This window comes from Lithobates pipiens, unplaced genomic scaffold, assembly GCF_037356315.1.
Source record: "Lithobates pipiens isolate NorthernLeopardFrog02 unplaced genomic scaffold, aLitPip1_a1.2 Scaffold_23, whole genome shotgun sequence".
NCBI classification, from domain to species: Eukaryota; Metazoa; Chordata; class Amphibia; order Anura; family Ranidae; genus Lithobates; species Lithobates pipiens.
In genome coordinates, this window is record NW_027507785.1 from 123,361,699 (window position 1) to 123,382,736 (window position 21,038).

The 21,038-nt window shown below is 47.1% G+C and overlaps 1 protein-coding gene across 2 annotated transcripts in view; it reads left to right on the forward strand.

The window, feature by feature from the left end:
* The window catches only part of DMC1 (DNA meiotic recombinase 1), a 791,183-nt gene extending 770,597 nt beyond the window's left edge, over positions 1-20,586 (forward strand). For both annotated transcript variants that reach the window (XM_077450999.1, XM_077450998.1), the window contains one exon: positions 19,860-20,586. In XM_077450999.1, the coding sequence (XP_077307125.1) occupies positions 19,860-19,929 (70 nt within the window). In that variant the 3' untranslated portion in view covers positions 19,930-20,586. The remainder of the gene's footprint in view (positions 1-19,859) is intronic.
* The last annotated feature ends 452 nt before the right edge of the window (positions 20,587-21,038 follow it).

The window sequence follows — 21,038 nt, forward strand, 5'->3', positions numbered from 1 at the left end:
ACAGCGCTAGTTCCTGTACCTCAGAACAGCGCTTTTTTTTGTTCTGGACACCTGGGAGCTGACACTGGGCACAGGCATCTGTAACAGCACAGCACTCATTCAGGATGGTGAGTCCTGCAGTGGGGGCCCCTCAGTCTGCTGCAGCTAGGAGGGTGAGATTGAGCACCTTGTCCTAAGTCCTCAAGGGTGGCAGACAGGGTGGGTCAGCATGATGTCAGAAACTGCGTTTCTTCCCCAGATCTCCCTGCAATTGCAACGGGCTCATCTGCAAACAGTGCAGTGTCTTTGGACGCTTTGTCGGCGGTCCTTGAAACGTTCGTTGCCAGGGTGGAGGTGGTGTGTGGGCGCAAAGGCGGTAAAAAGCAGCACCTGCTCCCCCGTCCTCTGCGGAGGGTTCTCACTTAGACTCAGGCCCTGCAGTGACCGGCGACCCCTGTTCTGAAGTGTCAGAGGATGCTAACCAGGACCGATTGGACAGCGAGGATGATTCCGGGTCCACTCTGGACAAAGCGATAGTTGGAGCACTTATCACAGTTGTATTACCCTGAAAATACAGGATGCAGCAGGATCCTCTGCTGAGGTAGTTGTCCCTTTTGGGTCCCGTAAGCCAGCCCGTACACCTAAGGTGTTTTTGTATCTGACTTATTTAGATATGTTCATATACAAGGAATGGGGAAGCCCACAACTGACCTTTTCGGTCCCAAAAAGAATGGCAGTGCGCTACCCCTTTGAGGAGAGCCTTCTTAAAAAATGTTTGGCTTCCCTGGTCATGGACCCCCAAGTATCCAGGTTACATAAAGTAACCACGATCCCGGCAGAAGGGACTCCTGCATTTAAAGGGGTTGTAAAGTAAAATTTTTTATTTTTTTAAAATAACAAACATGTCATACTTACCTCCACTGTGCAGCTCGTTTTGCACAGAGTGGCCCCGAACCTGCTCTTCTGGGGTCCCTCGGCGGCTGTCTCTGCTTCCTCCCGCAGGTGCTTCTCACGTTAATGCGAGCTCCCTCGCATTGGTGAGAAGCACTGCGGGCGCGCTCCCGTGATACAGCCGGCGGCTATAGCCGCTCGCTCTATCACAAGGCCCCGCCCCCCGGCGCGCTGCGTCATTGGATGTGATTGACAGCAGCGCGAGCAAATGGCTGCGCTGCTTTCAATCCATCCACTCCAGCCAATCAGCGGCCAGGCTGAGCGGCGAAGAGGACGGCGGGGGCGAGCGCGGTATTTTCGAGGGGTCAGGTAAGTAAAACGGGGGGACTGGGGGCGCCGGCAGTGTGAGATGTTTTTTCACCTTAATGCATAGAATGCATTAAGGTGAAAAAACATTTACCTTTACAACCCCTTTAAGGATCCTACTGACAGAAAGCCCGAGGCAGTGGCCCGGTCCATGTTTACTGTAGTGGGGTCAGTGATACGACCGGTACTGGCCACAGCATTGGTATCACAGACACTTACTGAGTGGGCAAAACTATTGCACCGTGAATTGGAGAAGCAGCAGTCTTCTCCTGTCTGCGTGGAACTAGCATACCAGTTAGTGCACGGCCTTAAGTATGTCTGTGACGCGGCCTTGGAAACACTTCCCTTGCTCTCCAGAGCATCAGTATCAGCAGTGGTGCTGCGGAGCCTGATCTGGCTCAAATGTTGGTCTGCAGACCAGGCATCTAAAAAAAGCCTTGATGGATTTGCCCTTCCTTGGTGAGCGGCTATTTGGAGCCTTGCTGGATGACATTATTAACCACTTCAGCTCCGGACCAATAAACACCTTAAGGACCAGAGGTCTTTTTGCAATTTCGCACTGCGCTGCTTTAACTGGTAATTGCGCGGTCATGCAATATTGCACCCAAACGAAATTTGCGTCCTTTTCTTCCCACAAATAGAGCTTTCTTTTGATGGTATTTGATTGCCTCTGCGATTTTTTTTTTTGCGATATAAATGGAAAAAGAGCGAAAATTTTGAAAAAAAAAGATATTTTCTTCTTTTTGTTATAAGAAAAATCGAATAAACTAAATTTTAGTCATACATTGAGGGCAAAATTTATTCAGCCACATGTCTTTAGTAAAAAAAATGTCAATAAGCGTATATTTTTTGGTTTGCGCAAAAGTTATAGCGTCTACAAACTAGAGTACATTTTCTGGAATTTACACAGCTTTTAATTTATGACTGCCGATCTCAATTCTTGAGGTGCTAAAATGGCAGGGCAGTACAAATCCCCCCCCAAATGACCCCATTTTGGAAAGTAGACACCCCAAGGAAATTGCTGATGGGTATGTTGAGCCCATTGAATATTAATTTTTTTTGTCCTAAGGGATTGAATAATGACAAAAAAAAAAAATAATTTTTACAAAAAGTTGTCACTAAATGATATATTGCTCACACATGCCATGGTTATATGTGGAATTGCACCCCAAAATATATTCCGCTACTTCTCCCGAGTATGGGGATACCACATGTGTGGGACTTTTTGGGAGTCTAGTCGCGCACGGCACCCCAAAAACCAATCACCACCTTCAGGATTTCTAAGGGTGCAAATTTTTGATTTAACTCCTCACTACCTATCACAGTTTCGAAGGCCATAAAATGCCAAAATAGCACAAAACCCCCCAAAATGACCCCATTTTGGAAAGTAGACACCCCAAGCTATTTACTGAGAGGCATGTTGAGTCCATGGAATATTTTATATTTTGCCACAAGTTGCAGGAATATTACAAACTTTTTTTTTTTTTGCACCAAGTTGTCACTAAATGATATATTGCTCACACATGCTATGGGCAGAAGTCAAATTACACCCCAAAATAAATTCTGCTGCTTCTTCCGAGTACGGGGATACCACATGTGGGGGACTTTTTGGGAGCCTAGCCACGTACGGGACCCCGAAAACCAAGCACTGCCTTCCGGATTTGAATATAAAATGCTACCAAAAAACCTGTTAGCGATGGCAGGGATCAGGCCTGACTCTGCGATCGCTGCAGTTATGTGTTTAGTGTTTTGTAAGTGACAGTGATCGATCGATACTGCACTTGGGTGGGCTGGGCAGAGGGGCAAAACGCAGGTGCTAGCAGGTATTTGGGCTGATCCCGCTAACAATGCGTTTTTTTGGAACCCTAAACTGCTGGGGACGCTAGTATAGATCTGATCAGATCAGATATTGATCTGTTCAGATTCTATACCACTACGGGAGGTGTATGCTTTGCGTGTGGGTGTTAGCGGTACTGGCACTAACCTAGCGCTGCCTGGGGCGACGCAGACCCTGACCCTAAAACCCAATTGATATCACCCGCCGGGTGATCAGGGGGTTAAACCTTTATTGGGTAATAAATGGTGGGTGCCCTGATGCTATAAAAAACAAACTAACCAGAGTCACCCGTAACACTTATACGGTGATCAGTGGTGAAAGGGTTAACTAGGGGCAATCAGGGGGTTCAAATTTTTATTAGGTAGTATATGGGGGTCCCTGGCGCTATATAAAAACCTGACGGGGAACCTAAATAACTAACTGGCTAACCAGCGTCACCAGTGACACTTATACTGTGATCGCTGGTGAAAGGGGGTGAAAGGGTTAACTAGCAGCAATCAGGGGGTTAAAACCATTATTGGGTAGTATATCGGGGTACCTAGCGCTATAAAAACCTGGCGGTGAACCTAAAAAAATAACTAGCTACCTAGCGACACTAGCGACACTGATGCAGCGTTCAGAAAAATTATCACTTAGTGACACTGGCAAAAGGGGGTGAAAGGGTTAACTAGCGGCAATCAGGGGGTTAAAACCATTATTGGGTAGTATATCGGGGTACCTAGCGATATAAAAACCTGGCGGTGAACCTAAAAAAATAACTAGCTACCTAGCGACACATGCAGCGATCAGAAAAATGATCGCTTAGTGACACTGGCAAAAGGGGGTGAAAGGGTTAACTAGCGGCAATCAGGGGGTTAAAACCATTATTGGGTAGTATATCGGGGTACCTAGCGCTATAAAAACCTGGCGGTGAACCTAAAAAAATAACTAGCTACCTAGCGACTGTAGCGACACTAATGCAGCGATCAGAAAAACGATCGCTTAGTGACACTGGCAAAAGGGGGTGAAAGGGTTAACTAGCAGCAATCAGGGGGTTAAAACCATTATTGGGTAGTATATCGGGGTACCTAGCGATATAAAAACCTGGCGGTGAACCTAAAAAAATAACTAGCTACCTAGCGACACATGCAGCAATCAGAAAAATGATCGCTTAGTGACACTGGCAAAAGGGGGTGAAAGGGTTAACTCTAGGGGCAATCAGGGGGTTAAATCTTTATTGGGGGGTGATAGGGGGCTACCCTGGACCTAACACTAACTGTCCTGACAGTTTTTACTGTCACAACTGAACTGAATGCATTGATCAGTAAAGAAATGATCAATGCAATCAGTGACACTGTGACTGGGGGGGAGGGGGGGCGGGGGGGGATCGGGGGGGGGGTTTGTGTGCCTGTGTGTTCCTACATGTCAGTGTAGTGTTGGTGCACACTTACTATTAGTCTTCTCCTCGTAGTCCGGTCAAAAAGACCGCCCCGAGGAGAATGACATCACTTCCTCCTTCCTGTGTAAACAATACACAGTGGGAGGAAGCTTCTCATTGGCCAGGAGCGATCCAGAGGGGGTGGCCGAAAACCAACGGCCATCCCCTCATCACGGAGCGCTCCTGGAGCGAACCGGACCGCCGTAACCAGCGGGAGGGGGTCCGATCGGACCCCCCACCCGCTGGAAGGCAGGCACGTACATCTACGTGATTGTGCCTGCCTGTGCCATTGTGTTGACGTACATTGGCAATACGGCGGTCCTGAAGTGGTTAAGAATGTCACAGGTGGGAAGAGCACCTTGCTCCCATGGTCCAGTCAGCGGAAGGAGCCACGCTGCAGGCAAGGGCCCTCATTTTCCCTCAAAAGAGGATTTTTCGTCCGCCCGAGACTTCAGCAAAACACTCCCAGTCTGACATGGCACCTACTGAGGGACAGAATCGTCCCTGGACTCGCAAGCCAGCGAGCAAAAGTACAACTGCATGATGGTTTGCCCCCTGCCCGTCACACGGGTGAGGGGTCGCCTTCGGGAGTTTGCAGCCGGTGGGCCTCTTGGCTCCCTGACCAATGGGTCTGTCAACTGATTTCATTGGGCTACAAGATAGATTTCCTCTCTTGTCCACCAAACAGATTTTTCTCCTCCTCCAGCATACCCTTACTCCTGGCTCGCCAGGAGGCCCTGTTTGGGGCAGTAAGGGTGTTAGTGCCTGTCCCAGAAACAGAAAGGTTTCAAGGATTCTATTCCAATCTGTTTGTAGTCCCCAAAAAGGAAGGGGTACGTCCAATCTTGGACCTAAAAGCCCTCAATTGCTTTCAGAGGTTCAGAATGGAATCAGTTCTCTCTGTAGTCACTGCACTCCAACAGGGGGACTCCCTGGCATCTCTGGATATCCAGGACGCATACCTGCACATACCCATTATGCCCCAGGCATCAGAGGTTTCTGCGATTTGCAGTAGGGGAAGACCACTAACAGTTTGTGGCTCTCCCCTTTGGCTTGGCTTCAGCACCCCGAGTCTTTACCAAGGTATTGGCTCCAATTTTGGCATTGTTGCAACAACTTGGGATCGCAATCTTGGGTTACCTAGACAATCTCCTCCTGAGAGCATCTTCCGCCTCAGAATTAAGGGAGGATGTAGCGATCACCATGCAAACCCTGCAGGAATTTGGGTGGGTGTTGAACCTCAAAAAGTCGGTACTTGTGCTGACTCAACGCCTGGAGTGCCTAGGCTTACTGTTGGACTCCGTGTAAGCGAGAGTGTTTCTCCCTTCAGACAAACTGCAGACTCTCAGAGCCGCGGTGAAGCTGTTGATGAACTGCAGGTGGTCGTCGCTGCTCTTTTTCTGCATGCGAGTCCTGGGCCTCATGGTGGCCTCCTTCGAGGTGGTACCGTACGCCCAATTTCACACCAGAGTCTTGCAGAAGGAGATTTTGGCAAAATGGGACAAATGTGCGTTAATCCTGGATCAGCAGATTCAGGTGAACCAGTTAGTCAAGGACTCTCTTCTCTGGTGGCTGAGATCTCCGGCCCTTCAGTCTGGGAAATCGTTCCTACCTCTTCATTGGACAGTGATCACAACGGATGCCAGCCTGACCTGCTGGGGTGGAGTACTGGGAGTACAATCGACCCAGGTCCTCTGGTCGAGGGAGGAATCCCCGTTGCCGATCAATTTGCTCGAACTTCGAGCGATCGGGCTATGCCTCTCCACATGGTCGATGAGACTACGAGGATGTCCGTTTAGGATCCAGTCAGACAACGCCACGGCAGTGGCATATGTCAACCATCAAGGAGGAACAAGAAGCTTGGCTGCAGCACGGGAGGTCATTCGTATCCTTCGGTGGGCAGAGCGACATGTACCGGCCATGTCGGCCATATATACATCTCGGGAGTAGAAAACTGGTGGGCGGACTATCGAACTCGCCTGATGCTGGACCCAGGAAAGTGGTCACTGCATCAGGAGGTGTTCAGGCTTCTTTGCCTGCGGTGGTGCACACCAGATGTGGATCTCCTGGCCTCTCAGCTAAATCGAAAGGTGCGGAGGTTCGTGTCCAGGACAAGAGATCCCGTCAGACGTGTTGGTGGCTCCATGGGAGCAGTACCGGCTGATTTACGTCTTTCCTCCGCTAAAACTGTTACCACGCCTGCTCCACAGAGTGGATGCGAAAGGGATTCCAGTCTAAATGATTGCCCCAGATTGGCCTCAGCATCCTTGGTACGCCGACCTGGTATGCTTGGTGGTGGATGCTCCTTGGTGATTACCGATGCTAGAAGACCTTCTGTCACAAGGTCCGATACTCCATCCTGCTTTATGGTTTTAACAGCATGGCTGTTGAAAACCAAGTGCTAAGGAATCGGGGTCTGTCTAACTCTGTAATTTCCACTATGTTGAGGGCACGAAAATCTTCTTCTCAGAAGATATACCATCATACGTGGAAGGCTTATATCTTCATGTGTGAGGAGATGGGGTGGCATCCACACACCTACTTGGGTCCTGCTGTTCTTACAGCGTGGGGTAGATCAGAAGTTGGCCTTAAGCACCATCAAGGGACAGATATCAGCCTTGGCTGTCTTTTTTCAATGGCCACTGGCGTCTCACTCTTTAGTGAGCACCTTTGTACAAGGGGTCAGGCATGTAGTCCCTCCAGTGCGTCCACCTTTACCTGAACTGAACCTGGTGCTATCGGTGCTTCAGAAACCGCCATTTGAGAGCATCAGGGAAATTCCTTTGTTGATGCTCTCTCAGAAAGTGGTCTTTCTAGTGGTCATTACATCTGCCAGGAGGGTTTCTGAACTGGCGGCCTTGTCTTGCAAGTCGCCCTATCTAGTTATCCACAAGGATAAGGTAGTGTTGCGTCCGCACCCTTCTTTTCTGCCGAAGGTGGTTTCGGCTTTTCACCTCAATGAAGACATTGTGTTACCATCTCTGTGTCCAAAACCAACACACCCTAAGGAGGAGGCCCTCCATTCCCTGGATGTGGTCCGAGCTCTACAGGTATATCTGTCCCTTCCGGAAGTCAGACTCTCTTTTCGTTTTGGTAGCTGGTCCGAAAAAAGGACTAGCGGACTCGTCGTCCTCCATTTCCAGGTGGATCAGACAGATCGTGGTCCAGGCTCACGCCTTGAAGGGGCAGTTGCCTCCCTTTCCTGTCACAATTGGGATCTCTTGGGCCTTCCGATATCAAGCGTCAGTTGCTCAGGTGTGTAAGGCGGCGACTTGGTTGTCCGTTCACAATTTTACAAAGTTCTGCAAAGTTGACATAAGAGCATCTTCTGATGCCTGATTTGGCCACAAAGTTTTGCAGGCGGCCGTGTAATGCTGCAATTTTAGATTCTTTCTTCTTGTTAAGAGAAAGTTACCTTTGATTGTCAATGCACATATGTTGACCGCAAGTTCTGATGTGGTTGGTTCAGATGGTGACTCCCCCATTAGGGAGCACCTCTGGTTGTGGGTGAATTTATGTTGCTGTTCCCACCCCTCGTTATGACACTGCTTGGGGATGTCCCTACGGTCAATTTTAATGGAGCTGTGTCTGTCAATGAATGAAAGAGAAAATAGGATTTTTTTACTCACCGTAAAATCCTTTTCTCTGAAGTTCATTGACGGACACAGCACCCTCCCCTCCTATTACATAGTTACATAGTTAGTAAGGTTGAATAAAGACACCAGTCCATCCAGTTCAACCTGAGTGAGTGTCTACAATAGTCCCTACCCTCAAGGATCCAACAACCCAGGGTCCCCATTAATATACTAGGGCCAATTTGGGACAGAAGCCAATTAATCTACCTGCATGTCTTTGGAGTGTGGGAGGAAACCGGAGTACCCGGAGGAAACCCACGCAGGCACAGGGAGAACATGCAAACTCCAGGCAGGTAGTGTCGTGGTTGGGATTCAAACCAGCAACCCTTTTTACTGCTAGCTGAGAGTGCTAACCACTACACCACTGTGCCGCCCTATTGGTTTACGTTATGCTGCTTGTTGACGTACTGAGCTGCTGGAAGCAGCTGAGGGGTTATTACCAGAGGGACCGCCACAGTACAGTTCTGTTGTTTTTCACATGTCTTACATGTTCTGTCTAATCCTCTCCTGAAGGTGGCATAATAACCCTACGGTCAAGGTCAATGGAGCTGCGCTATAACGTTTGCGCAAACCAATCAATATACGTTTATTGCGATTTATTTTTTTACCAAAAATATGTAGAAGAATACATATCGGCCTAAACTGAGTAAAAAAAATAACTTTTTATATATTTTTGGGGGATATTTATTATAGCAAAAAGTAAAAAATAATGCGTTTCAAAATTGACGCTCTTTTTTTGTTTATCGCGCAAAAAATAAATACCACAGAAGTGATCAAATACCACCAAAAGAAAGCTCTATTTGTGGGAAAAAAGGAACTTCAGTTTTGTTTGGATGCAATGTACATGACCGTGCAATTGTCAGTTAAATCGACGCAGTGCCGAATCGCAAAAAGTGCTCTGGTCAGGAAGGGAGTAAAATCTTCCGGGGCTGAAGCGGTTAATCTGTTATTTTCACGATTCATGTAATAATTGCAGAGCGTTCTCTGCTCAGAGTTGTCAAAAAAAAGGGTAAAGTTTAACACAACATTCTTCATCGCTGAGAGATAAAAAGGAACATTGTATCATTTGGTTGCTTTAGATCAAAGGAATGAACTTGGGTCTGCAAATGAGGTCAGTTTAACCAATTAAAGACTTAAAACCTTGTTGCTTACAAGTAAAAATCTGTATTTTTTTTTCAATTACTTAGAACCCCAAACATATATATATTTTTTTTAGCAGACCCTAGAGAATAAAATGGTGGACATTGCAATATTTGCATATACTGCATTTGCTGTGTGACATAAAATGTGGTCTTTCAAATGCAATTTTTGGGGAAAAAATACACTCTAATGAATATGAAAAAAGAAAAGTAAAGTTAGCCCAATTTTTTTTGTATTATGGGAAAGAAGATGTTACACCGAGAATCGCAAGTGAATTGTGATCTTTATTCTAAGCAAAAAAATTGTGATTCTCATTTCATTCAGAATGGTGCAGCTGTAGTTGGACATGTGGGGTAATTTATTGCAAAAGAATAAATGCACAATGTTAATGATAGGTTAGTGCAGTCATGTAGCTCACATTAATCCTTTTGCTGCCAGGCCCTGTGCTCCACTTTTAAACTCAGATAGCCAGGCCATTTTTGAAATTTTGACTTTGCTTTTTATATTTTTGCCTTACAGCTTGAAAGCACATGACCAGTAGAATACAGATAAGGTGCTACTGATTTTTAGGGCCCAAATATATTTGCACAAAGGTTTATCAAAACAATATTTTTGTTAAAAATACACTAAAATCATTATTAGCAGATAAAAACATAGCACATTTTACAAAATTCATACTAAATATAAAAGCCTAACCTGTATTGAATTAACAAATAACAAATATGTGTCATTTTTAAATCACGCCTTTTAGCTAAATGGTGAAAACTGAACATATGCAAAAATGTAAATAACCTGTCAGGATCTGGACCCAACCCCTGGCCTCGTCTATGTTCGTCATTGACTCTTTTCACTTAGCTATCTGGAATGCTGGACAGCTCCCTGCCTGATTTATTGGACAATCCTGCCTGATCCATTGACAACCCTGCCCTGTGTTTTGTTTGCTGTTGAACCTTGAACTCCTTGCTCCTCTGTCTCTGCACTTCCTCTTTGCCAGGTTATTGTGCTTTCTCAGTCAGTGTCTTGCTCTTGTCTTCCCTGTTGCCGTCCATATTTTGCTACCACTAAATATCGACCCTTTGCTTGTTCCTCGACTACTCTTCTGCCTGATCCCAACCTGCAACTACTCGTTACCGACCTTTTGGCTTGTTTACTGACCACGCTTCTGTTTGATCCTTATCTGCTACTGGACCCCAGCTCACTGGGGTCCCTCCTGGTGGGACGATCCTGAGGACCGCGACCTGGTACTAGCACGCAGCTAAATCCATCTCCAACATCATGAGCTTTGGCGAACACCGGTTAGTACTTAGACTCCGCCCCTCAGGTGAGCCTGTGTCATCTGCCAGGGTGACTGTGTCAGGTCACCTGGGGCCAGATGGCACATGCACGCCATTGGGGTCAGGAGTGCACTGCTAAGGTAGTAGACCTTACGGCTGACTGCCGCGGATGATGCACCAGAGTGGTTCAGGAAAGCAGGTCTTCTGGAGCACCAACACGGATCCCACTGGGAGCTAGAGCATGACATTCCCCAGGGCACGGAGTCTAAGAGCCAGCAGATGTTCACCAGAGCCCCTAGTGGTTGGTATGGACTTTGCTGCAACTGCCTCCAGGTCACGGCCCCCAGGGTCTCCCAGTTCACGCTCATCGTAGCTTACTGGAGGATAGAGAGCAAGCAGCAGACCGGCACAACAAAGGATAGCCAGGGGATACGCCAAAAGGTCGGGGCAACAAGCAGACAGGAGTAGTCAAGGAACACGCTAAAAGTCAGGGTATGAAGCAGACAAGGAAAGTCAAGGATTTTAAACAGAATCAGACATAGAGCACACGACAAGAAGCACACAGGAAGCCACACACACAATAATGATCAGCTAGGCTTGGCTGCAGTACACAGGTTAATAACTTAAGGACCGCCTGACGCCGATATACGTCGGCACAATGGCATGGCTGGGCACAAGCACGTACCGTACGTGTACATTGCCCTTTAAGAGCCCAGCCGTGGGTCGCTAATGCGCCACTGACGACACGCTCGCAACCCGGTCCAGAGCTCCGTGACTGCGGCCGCAGGACCCGTGGACCCGATTGCCACTAGTGTCCCACGATCGGGTCACAGAGCTGAAGAACGGGGAGAGGTAAGTGTAAACAAACCTCTCCCCATGCTTCCTAGTTGCCTGTCACTAATCGTCTGTTCCCTGTCATAGGGAACGACGATCAGTGATGTCACACGCTAAGCCATGCCCCCCTACAGTAAGAAACACACATTAGGTCACACTTAACCCCTTCACTGCCCCTAGTGTTAACCCCTTCATTGCCAGTGAAATTTTTACAGTAATCAATGCATTTTTAATCGAACTTATCGCTGTATTAATGCCAGTGGTCCCAAAAATGTGTCAAAATTGTCCGACATGTCTGTCATAATGTCACAGTCACAATAAAAATTGCTGATCGCCGCCATTACTAGTAAAAAAAAAAATAATGAATAAAAATGCCATAAAACTATCCCCTATTTTGTAGACGCTATAACTTTTGCGCAAACCAATCAATAAATGCTTATTGCGATTTTTTTTTGTTTTGCCAAAAATATGTAGAAGAATACATATCGGCCGAAACTGAGGGAAAAAATGTTTTTTATATATTTTTGGGGGATATTTATTATAGCAAAAAGTAAAAAATTTTGAATTTTTTTCAAACTTGTCGCTCTATTTTTGTTTATAGCGAATAAAATAAAAACCAGAGGTGATCAAATACCACCAAAAGAAAGCTCTTTTTGTGGGAAAAATGGGACACCAATTTTGTTTGGGAGCCACGTTGCATGACCGCACAATTGTCAGTTAAAGCGACGCAGTGGCTCACCGCAAAGGGCATGGTCCGGGGCTTAGGTGCTTAATATAGTGTTCCCAGTTAGAGGCTGGGGTGGAGCCATGCTTGAGGGAAAATTACTTAAGCAGACAGGTGAACAGGGTCGGTCTCTATGCTGACCCCACAGACAGGAAGGCTGAGGCAGTGGCTCGTTCCTTGTTTATGGTTGTGGGGTCAACTATGCGACCAGTACTGGCATCCGCACTTGTGTCTCAGACACTATCCAAGTGGGCAAAACTTTTGCACCGCAAATTGGGAGAGAAACAGGCTTCTCCTGTCTGCATGGAACTAGCAGACCAACTAGTGCAAGGCCTGAAGTACATTTGTGATGCAGCCCTGGATACCCTTCCTCTGTTATACAGGGCTTCAGTGTCAGCAGTGGTGCTGAGGCGCCTGATTTGGCTAAAATGCTGGTGTGCTGACCAGGCATCCAAAAAAGCCCTGACGGATTTACCCTTCCTTGGCGACCGGCTCTTTGGAGCCTCATTGGATGACATTATTAAAAATGCCACAGGTGGTAAGAGTAGACTACTCCCACAGGCTAGGAAGGCAAAGGAGCCACGCCGTAGGCTTTTTCGTCCGCCCGGGGCTTCGACCAAGCGGCCCCAGCCTGACAGGACAACCTCTGAAGGACCAAAGCGTCGCTGGAACTGCAAGCCTGCGAGTAAACGTGCTACCGCATGAAGGTTTTCCCCCATCCGCAACATGGGTGGGGGGTCGCCTTCGGGAGTTTGCAGCCCGGTGGGCCTCTCGGCTGTCCGACCAATGGATCTGCTATCTGATTTACTCAGGCTACAAGATAGAATTCCTCTCCTTGCCACAAAACAGATTCTTCCCCTCCAGCATACCCGTACTCCCGGTTCACAGGGAGGCCCTATTGAGGGCGGTAAGGGAACTGCTCAGTCGCGGGGTGATAGTACCGGTTCCAGAATCGGAACGTTTCCAAGGCTTCTACTCAAACCTGTTTGTAGTCCCCAAAAAGGAAGGAGTATGTCAAATCTTGGACCTGAAAGCCCTCAATTACTTTGTAAAAGTACAGAGTTTCAGAATAGAAATTCGCTCAGTAGTTTCTGCACTCCATCAAGGGGACTCCCTAGCGTCTTTGGACATCCAGGATGCGTACCTGCACATACCCATATGCCTCAGGCATCAGAGGTTTCTGCGATTTGCAGTTGGGGAAGCCCACTACCAGTTTGTGGCTCTCCCCTTTGGTTTGGCATCAACCCGAGTCTTTACCAAGGTATTAGCTCCTGTTTTGGCGTTGCTGCGGCAACGCGGGATCTTGATCGTGGGATACCTAGACGATCTTCTCCTGAGAGCATCTTCCGCCTCAGAGTTAGAGGATGTGGCGATCACCATGCAGACCCTGCAGAAATTTGGGTGGCTGTTGAACCTAGAAAAGTTGGTGATTGTACCGTCTCAGAGTTTGGAGTACCTAGGCTTACTGCTGGACTCCATGGAAGCGAGAGTGTTTCTCCCTTTAGACAAGCTGCAGACTCTCAGAGCCACGGTCAAACTGTTGGTGAACCGCAGGTGGTCGTCACTACGCTTCTGTATGCGAGTCCTGGGACTCATGGTGGCCTCCTTCGAGGCAGTACCATATGCCCAGTTTCACACCAGAGTCCTGCAGAAGGAGATTTTTACAAAATGGGACAAATCTCCGTTGTCCCTGGATTGACAGATTCAGGTGAGCCAGTTAGTCAGGGACTCCCTGCTCTGGTGGCTGAGGTCCCCGGCACTTCGGTCCGGGAACTGGTTCCTACCTCTGAAATGGACAGTGATCACAACGGACGCCAGCCTAACCCGGCTGGGGTGGAGTAATGGGAGTTCAGTCGACCCAGGGCCTTTGGTCGGTGGAGGAATCAAAGTTGCCGATCAATCTGCTCGAGCTGAGAGCGATCAAGCTTTGCCTCTCCACATGGTCAATAAGATTTCAAGGGCGTCCGATCAGGATCCAGTCAGACAACGCCACGGCGGTGGCATACGTCAATCACCAAGGAGGAATAAGAAGCTCGGCCACTGCACGGGAGGTTGCTCATATCCTTCAGTGGGCAGAGTGACATGTTCCAGCCATTTACATCCCGGGAGTGGAGAACTGGCAGGCAGACTACTTAAAGCGGGGTTCCACCCTAAAGTGGAACTTACGCTGATCGGAACCCTCCCCCCCTCCGGTGTCACAATTGGCACCTTACAGGGGGGAGGGGGGTGTAGATACCTGTCAAAGACAGGTATTTACACCCACTTCTGGGCATAGACTCCCGTGGGAGTCTATGTCATTTCCTGTCCTGCCGCGCTGTCTGCTGGGACACACACGGGTCCCAGTGACAGCGCGGACAATTCCTATTGCGCTGCGCGACTCGCACATGCGCAGTAGGGAACCGGGAAGTGAAGCCGATTCACTTCACTTCCTGATTCCCTCACCTAGAATGGTGATGGCAGCAGCCGAGAGCCGAGCGATCGATCGGCCTCGGCTGCCGGCATCGCTGGAACCCGGGACAGGTGAGTGTCCATTTATTAAAAGTCAGCAGCTGTAGTATTTATAGCTGCTGGCTTTTAATATTTTTTTTTTAGGTGGAATCCCTCTTTAAGTCGCCAGATGATGGACCCAGGAGAATGGGCGTTGGTGGTTGGAGGTGTTCCGGTTACTGTGCCTGCGATGGAGCACGCCTTGCGTGGATCTTCTGGCCTCCAGTCAATTGGAAAGGTGCCGAGATTCGTATCCAGGACAAGAGATTCTTGGGCAGGTGCATCAGACACGCTGGTGGCTCTGTGAGATCAGTACCAGCTGATCTATGCCTTTCCTCCGCTGAAACTGTTACCACGTCTGCTCTGCAGAGTGGAGGCCGAGGGGATTCCAGTAATACTGATTGCCGCAGATTGGCCCCAGCATCCCTGGTACACAGACCTAGTGCGCCTGGTGGCGGACGCCCCATGGGGACTGCCGTTACGAGAGGTCTTTCTGTCTCAAGGTCCGATTCTCCATCCTGCTTTACCATGGCTGGTTTTAACGGTATGGCTATTTAAAGCCCGGAGTTGAGGAACCGGGGTGCTGAGCGCACGGAAATCTTCTTCTAGGAAGCTATATCATCGTACCTGGAAGGCCTACATATCCATGTGTGAGGAGAAAGGATGGCGTCTTCGCTCCCTTTCTATATCCAGGATCCTGCTGTTTCTACAGCAAGGAGTAGACCAGAAATTGGATTGAAAGCGGGAGTTCCGCCGTTTTTTTTTTTTTTAAAGTCAGCAGCTACAAATACTGCAGCTGCTGACTTTTAAAATAAGGACACTTACCTGCCCAGCTCGCCCGCGATGTCGGCACCCAAAGCAGATCTCTCTATCGGCTCTCGGGTGCTGCCGCCGCCATCTTGGGTATGGGAATCAGGAAGTGGAGCCTTGCGGCTTCACTTCCCGGTTCCCTACTGCGCAATGCGCGAGTTGCGCTGCGCAATAAGGATGGTCCCCGCTGTCTCTGGGATCCGTGTGTTTCCCAGCAGACAGCGGGGGACCCACGGCAAGTGGCGTAAATATCCGCAGATTCTGCGGATCTCTATTCCGGAAGTGGGTGCAAATACCTGTACTATACAGGTATCTGCACCCCCCCTCCCCTCTGAAAGGTGCCAATTGTGGCGCCGGAGGGGGGAGGGTTCCAATGAGCGGAAGTTCCACTTAGGGTGGAGCTCCCCTTTAAGCACCATTAAAGGACAAATATCATTTTTTCAGCGACCCCTGGCATCTCACTCCATAGTGAGCACTTTTGTTCAAGGGGTCCGACATGTAGTCCCTTGGTGCGTCCACCATTACCCCCGTGGGATCTGAACCTGGTGTTATCCGCGCTTCAAAAACCGCCATTTGAGAATATCAGGGAGAACCCTCTGTTGACTCTTTCCCAGAAAGTGGTCTTTCTAGTGACCATTACTTCGGCCAGGAGGGTTTGGGAACTTGTGGCCTTGTCTTGCAAGTCGCCCTATCTGGTTATCCACAAGGATAAGGTGTTGGAGCATACGCAACCTTCCTTTTTTCCGAAGGTGGTTTTGGCATTCCACATCAATGAAGACATTGTGCTATCATCTCTGTGTCCTAAACCGACACATCCTAAAGAAGTGGCCCTCCATTCCCTGGATGTGGTAGGGCTCTGAAGGTGTACCGAGGCAGTACCGTATGCCCAGTTTCACACCAGAGTCCTGCAGAAGGAGATTTTGACAAAATGTGATAAATCTCCGTTGTCCCTGCATTGACAGATTCAGGTGAGCCAGTCAGTCAGGGACTCCCTGCTCTGGTGGCTGAGGTCCGGGAAGTGGTTCCTACCTCTGAAATGGACAGTGATCACAACGGACACCAGCCTAACCGGCTGGGGTGGAGTAATGGGAGTTCAGTCGACCCAGGCCCTTCGGTCGGTGGAGGAATCCAAGTTGCCAATCAATCTGCTCGAGCTGAGAGCGATCATGCTATGCCTCTCCACATGGTTAATAAGATTTCAAGGGCGTCCGATCAGGATTCAGTCAGAGAACGCCACGGCGGTGGCTAACGTCAATCACCAAGGAGGAATAAGAAGCTCAGCCGTCGCACGGGAGGTTGCTCATATCCTTCAGTGGGCAGAGCGACACGTTCCAGCCATTTACATCCCGGGAGTGGAGAACTGGCAGGCAGACTACCTAAGTCGCCAGATGCTGGACCCAAGAGAATGGACGTTGCATCCGGAGGTGTTCGGATTACTGTGCCTGCGATGGGGCACGCCAGACGTAGATCTTCTGGCCTCCAGTCAATCGGAAGGTGACGAGATTCGTATCCAGGACAAGAGATCCTTGGGCACAGAAGAAAGGGTCCCCTGGGGGTGGACTTTTAAGGCACGTAAAAATTATAATGATATACAAATTATTTTATTACATAAAACAGACAAAAAGCAGTTAAGTATACAGTATACATTAAAAAGTACACCAACAGGTATATATACAACCAGTATTGATGCTATGTTTGATTACGTCGTATCATTCATTTGAACAAGAATTACCCAACGCGTTTCGGAGCTTGTAAAAGCATGTCCTTCTTCAGGGGTGTGTAAATACAAAGTTTTTGTAGAATAATACTGCTAACAGGTATGGCAATAGCCTCTGGGCACCATTTGATAAAAACAAGTAATTATACAGGACCATATAGGTATGTTTAACTCCACCAGTGCTTGAGGTACATCCCCCAGTCTGTCTATACTCCAATAGAAATTGTAGAAGTCCTGCAGAGGTAATGTGAAGAGAAATCTGCAGTCCCCTCTTGGGGAAGAAGTTCAAATGAGCTGGAACTTTAATAGTTGTTTTACCCAGAACTACACTTAGGGATATGAAGTTGTGGAAGAGGATAAGAGGTCCGTCCAGCCGGTGTCTTGCAAAACCTTGGGCAGACGCATCAGACACGCTGTTGGCTCCGTGTAATCAGTACCAGCTGATCTATGCCTTTCCTCCGCTGAAACTGTTACCACGTCTGCTTTGCAGAGTGGAGGCCGAGGGGATTCCAGTAATACTGATTGCCCCAGATTTGCCCCAGCATCCCTGGTACGCAGACCTAGTACGCCTGGTGGCGAACGCCCCAGGGCGACTGCCGTTACGAGACTTTTTAAAGTCTGATTCCTCATCCTGCTTTACCATGGCTGGTTTTAACGGTATGGCTATTTAAAGCCAGGAGTTGAGGAACCGGGGTCTTTCGGACTCAGTGATTCCAACTATGCTGAGCACACGGAAATCTTCTAGGAAGCTATATCATCGTACCTGGAAGGCCTACATCTCCATGTGTGAGGAGAAAGGATGGCGTCTTCGCTCCTTTTCTATATCCAGGATCCTGCTGTTTCTACAGCAAGGAGTAGACCAGAAATTGGATTTAAGCACCATTAAAGGACAAATATCAGCTTTGGCTGTCTTTTTTCAGCGACCCCTGGCGTCTCACTCCCTAGTGAGCACTTTTGGGGGGTCTGACATGTAGTCCCTTGGTGCATCCACCGTTACCCCCTTGGGATCTGAACCTGGTGTTATCGGCACTTCAAAAACCGCCATTTGAGAATATCAGGGAGATCCCTCTGTTGACTCTTTCCCAGAAAGTGGTCTTTCTAGTGGCCATTACTTCGGCCAGGAGGGTTTGGGAACTTGTGGCCTTGTCTTGCAAGTTGCACTATCTGGTTATCCACAAGGATAAGGTGGTGTTGCGTCCGCAACCTTCCTTTTTGCCGAAGGTGGTTTCGGCGTTCCACATCAATGAAGACATTGTGCTACCATCTCTGTGTCCTAAACCGACACATCCTAAAGAAGTGGCCCTCCATTCCCTGGATGTGGTAGGGCTCTGAGGGTGTATCTGTCTGCCACGGCTCCCTTTCAGAAGTCAGACTCCTTGTTTGTTTTGGTGGCTGGTCCGAAAAAAGGCATGGCGGTCTCGTTGGCCACCATTTCCAGATGGATCAGACAGATAGTAGTATGGGCCTATGCCTTGAAGGGGCAGGTGCCCCCCTTTCCAGTCATGGCCCACTCCACAAGGGCAATCGGAACGTCTTTGGCCTTCCGACATCAAGCGTCTGTCGCTCAAGTGTGTAAAGCGGTGACTTGGTCGTCTGTTCACACCTTTACAAAATTATACTAGGTAGATGTCAGTGCATCGGCTGATGCCTGTTTTGGCTGCAAAGTATATTTTTTCAGTTTTTTTGGTAAAAACACAGTACCTTATGTAAATGCACTGTTGCATTTGTTACCGCAGTTCTGAGGCGTTTTGGAGGTAGTGACTCCCAGATGAGGAGCACTCTGTTTTTTGTGGGTACAAAAGGTTTTGTTTTCCCACACACTGTTTTTTGTGGGTAAAGTTTTATACTAGTTCCCACATGCCATGGTGGGTGAAGTTTTTTTATGCTGTTTTCCCACCCTTCGTTTTTGCCACTGCTTGGGGACGTCCCGATGGTCTACGAGAAGAGCTGTGTCAGTCGGTGAACGTAAGAGAAAATAGGATTTTTTGTACTCAGCGTAAAATCCTTTTCTCTGTAGTTCACCAACTGACACAGCACCCGCCCCTCCTATTTTTCTCTACGTTATACTGCTTGTTGACGTACTGAAGCTGCAATGCAGGCTGTGGGGTTGTTCCCTAAGGAACCACCCCTTGGCCGGAACTAGGCAGTTCTAGTTTTTATATTACATGTTAACATGTTATGCCTATTCCTCTCCTGAAGGTGGCGTAACAACCCAATGATCTAAGAGAGGAGCTGTGTCAGTCGGTGAACTACAGAGAAAAGGATTTTACAGTGAATACAAAAAATCCTATTTTTTCTTTCACAATGTTACCTTACAGCAGTAAGGTAAGGGGCTAATTCACACAAAGGTGCAAGTGCACTGAAGAAATCAACCACTAAGTCACTGTTTACATTCTCCGCACAGAGTGCTTACTGGAGCAGCACTTCACAGCTTCAGTTTACTCATCTATATGGACACTATCTTCTTGGAGCACTTTTATATTCACTTGAAGAGTTTTATATTTGGGCAATATTAATTGTGTGCGTTTATCTATTCAGTCTGAAGATTATATGTCACTTTTGTCACTTTTATCACTTGCACTATATATATTATAATGTATATAGTACACTCATCCCTATAGCCACAGGTAACGCTTGAATAATACATTTTCTTATTCCCATTTAATTAACAAATTGTTATTCAATATAAAACAAGTACATCCCATATTTCATCTTATATATAATGTTTATATTTTTTCACCCTTACAGCCCAGAAATGCCAGAAAATGAAGCCACATTCGCTATCACAGCTGGTGGTATTAGTGATGCAAAAGAGTGATTACTACGAGCTTTCAAAGAATTTTTATTCATAAGGTTTAACATTTAGAAAAACATTTTTTTTTTTTTCAGTTTATGCTTTTACTTAAGTAGATCTAATCTCAGTCACTAAATAACATGTACGTGTAATTTAAAAGTTGTCTTTCAATTTTTTAAATATGTAGCTTTAAGTAACCCAGCCTTGAAAATTCTTGTTTATGCACTTGCTTTAATGATTTGGCAACTGTCAGCCAAATGTTCTCCTGCATTGTCACACTGTCACATATGCCCCTGATTGTGATTATTAGGGTTTGTATTCTTACACGTTACACAGCTGTGGTTCAGCTTTTTCAGTATCCAGAATCCAATCCAGAGCAATGTTGTACAGTTGATGAATTTAGACTGAAAAAGTTTGGATTAGGTCAACAGCACTTATGTGAAAAAAAGGAAAAAACATATTTCATGAAAAAAAAAAGGTTAAGTGTTTATGTTAAGCAAAGGTTTGGCAAACAAAATGTTACCTAGTGTTGGGGCTTAGATCTATAATTTACAATAATGAAAGCATGTGATAGGAAACATTCTTGTTTTAGAATCCTCTTTTTTAAGTTAATGTTCACTTAATATATTTCTATGGATGTATTCTTGGAAGAATGATATAATACATGTATTAAAAGATAAACAGTTGCTCTGTTTTTTTTTTTTCCTACTGTCGTAGCTGGTGTTGGCAACACGTGATCTATGCAGCTGTAAATGACTCTATATTATGAGGATTTGCACCAAATTGTAACCTAAGTTAGGAAGTAAGTAGGCATGTATATCATAATAAATTGGGACACCTGCCTACTCATTCTTGCCTTCTCATCATTCTCTCATACAAAGGCCTCTTGCACACTGCAGCTTGAAAAAGCTCAGTACAAAACTGATCTAAAATGCAGCCCATTGTTTACAATTTTTATGTACGCACAGGTGCATAAACAAGCGCTGTGTATTCTTGATTAAAAGGAAAAATCTGCTTTCCCGGTCAGTATTTTGTTTCCATGGACACAAATACAGGTATATGAGCATGAATATTGATTAATTTTCTTTAGGAATGTATTCTACACGTATTTGTATTTGCAAATATGTGCAAAA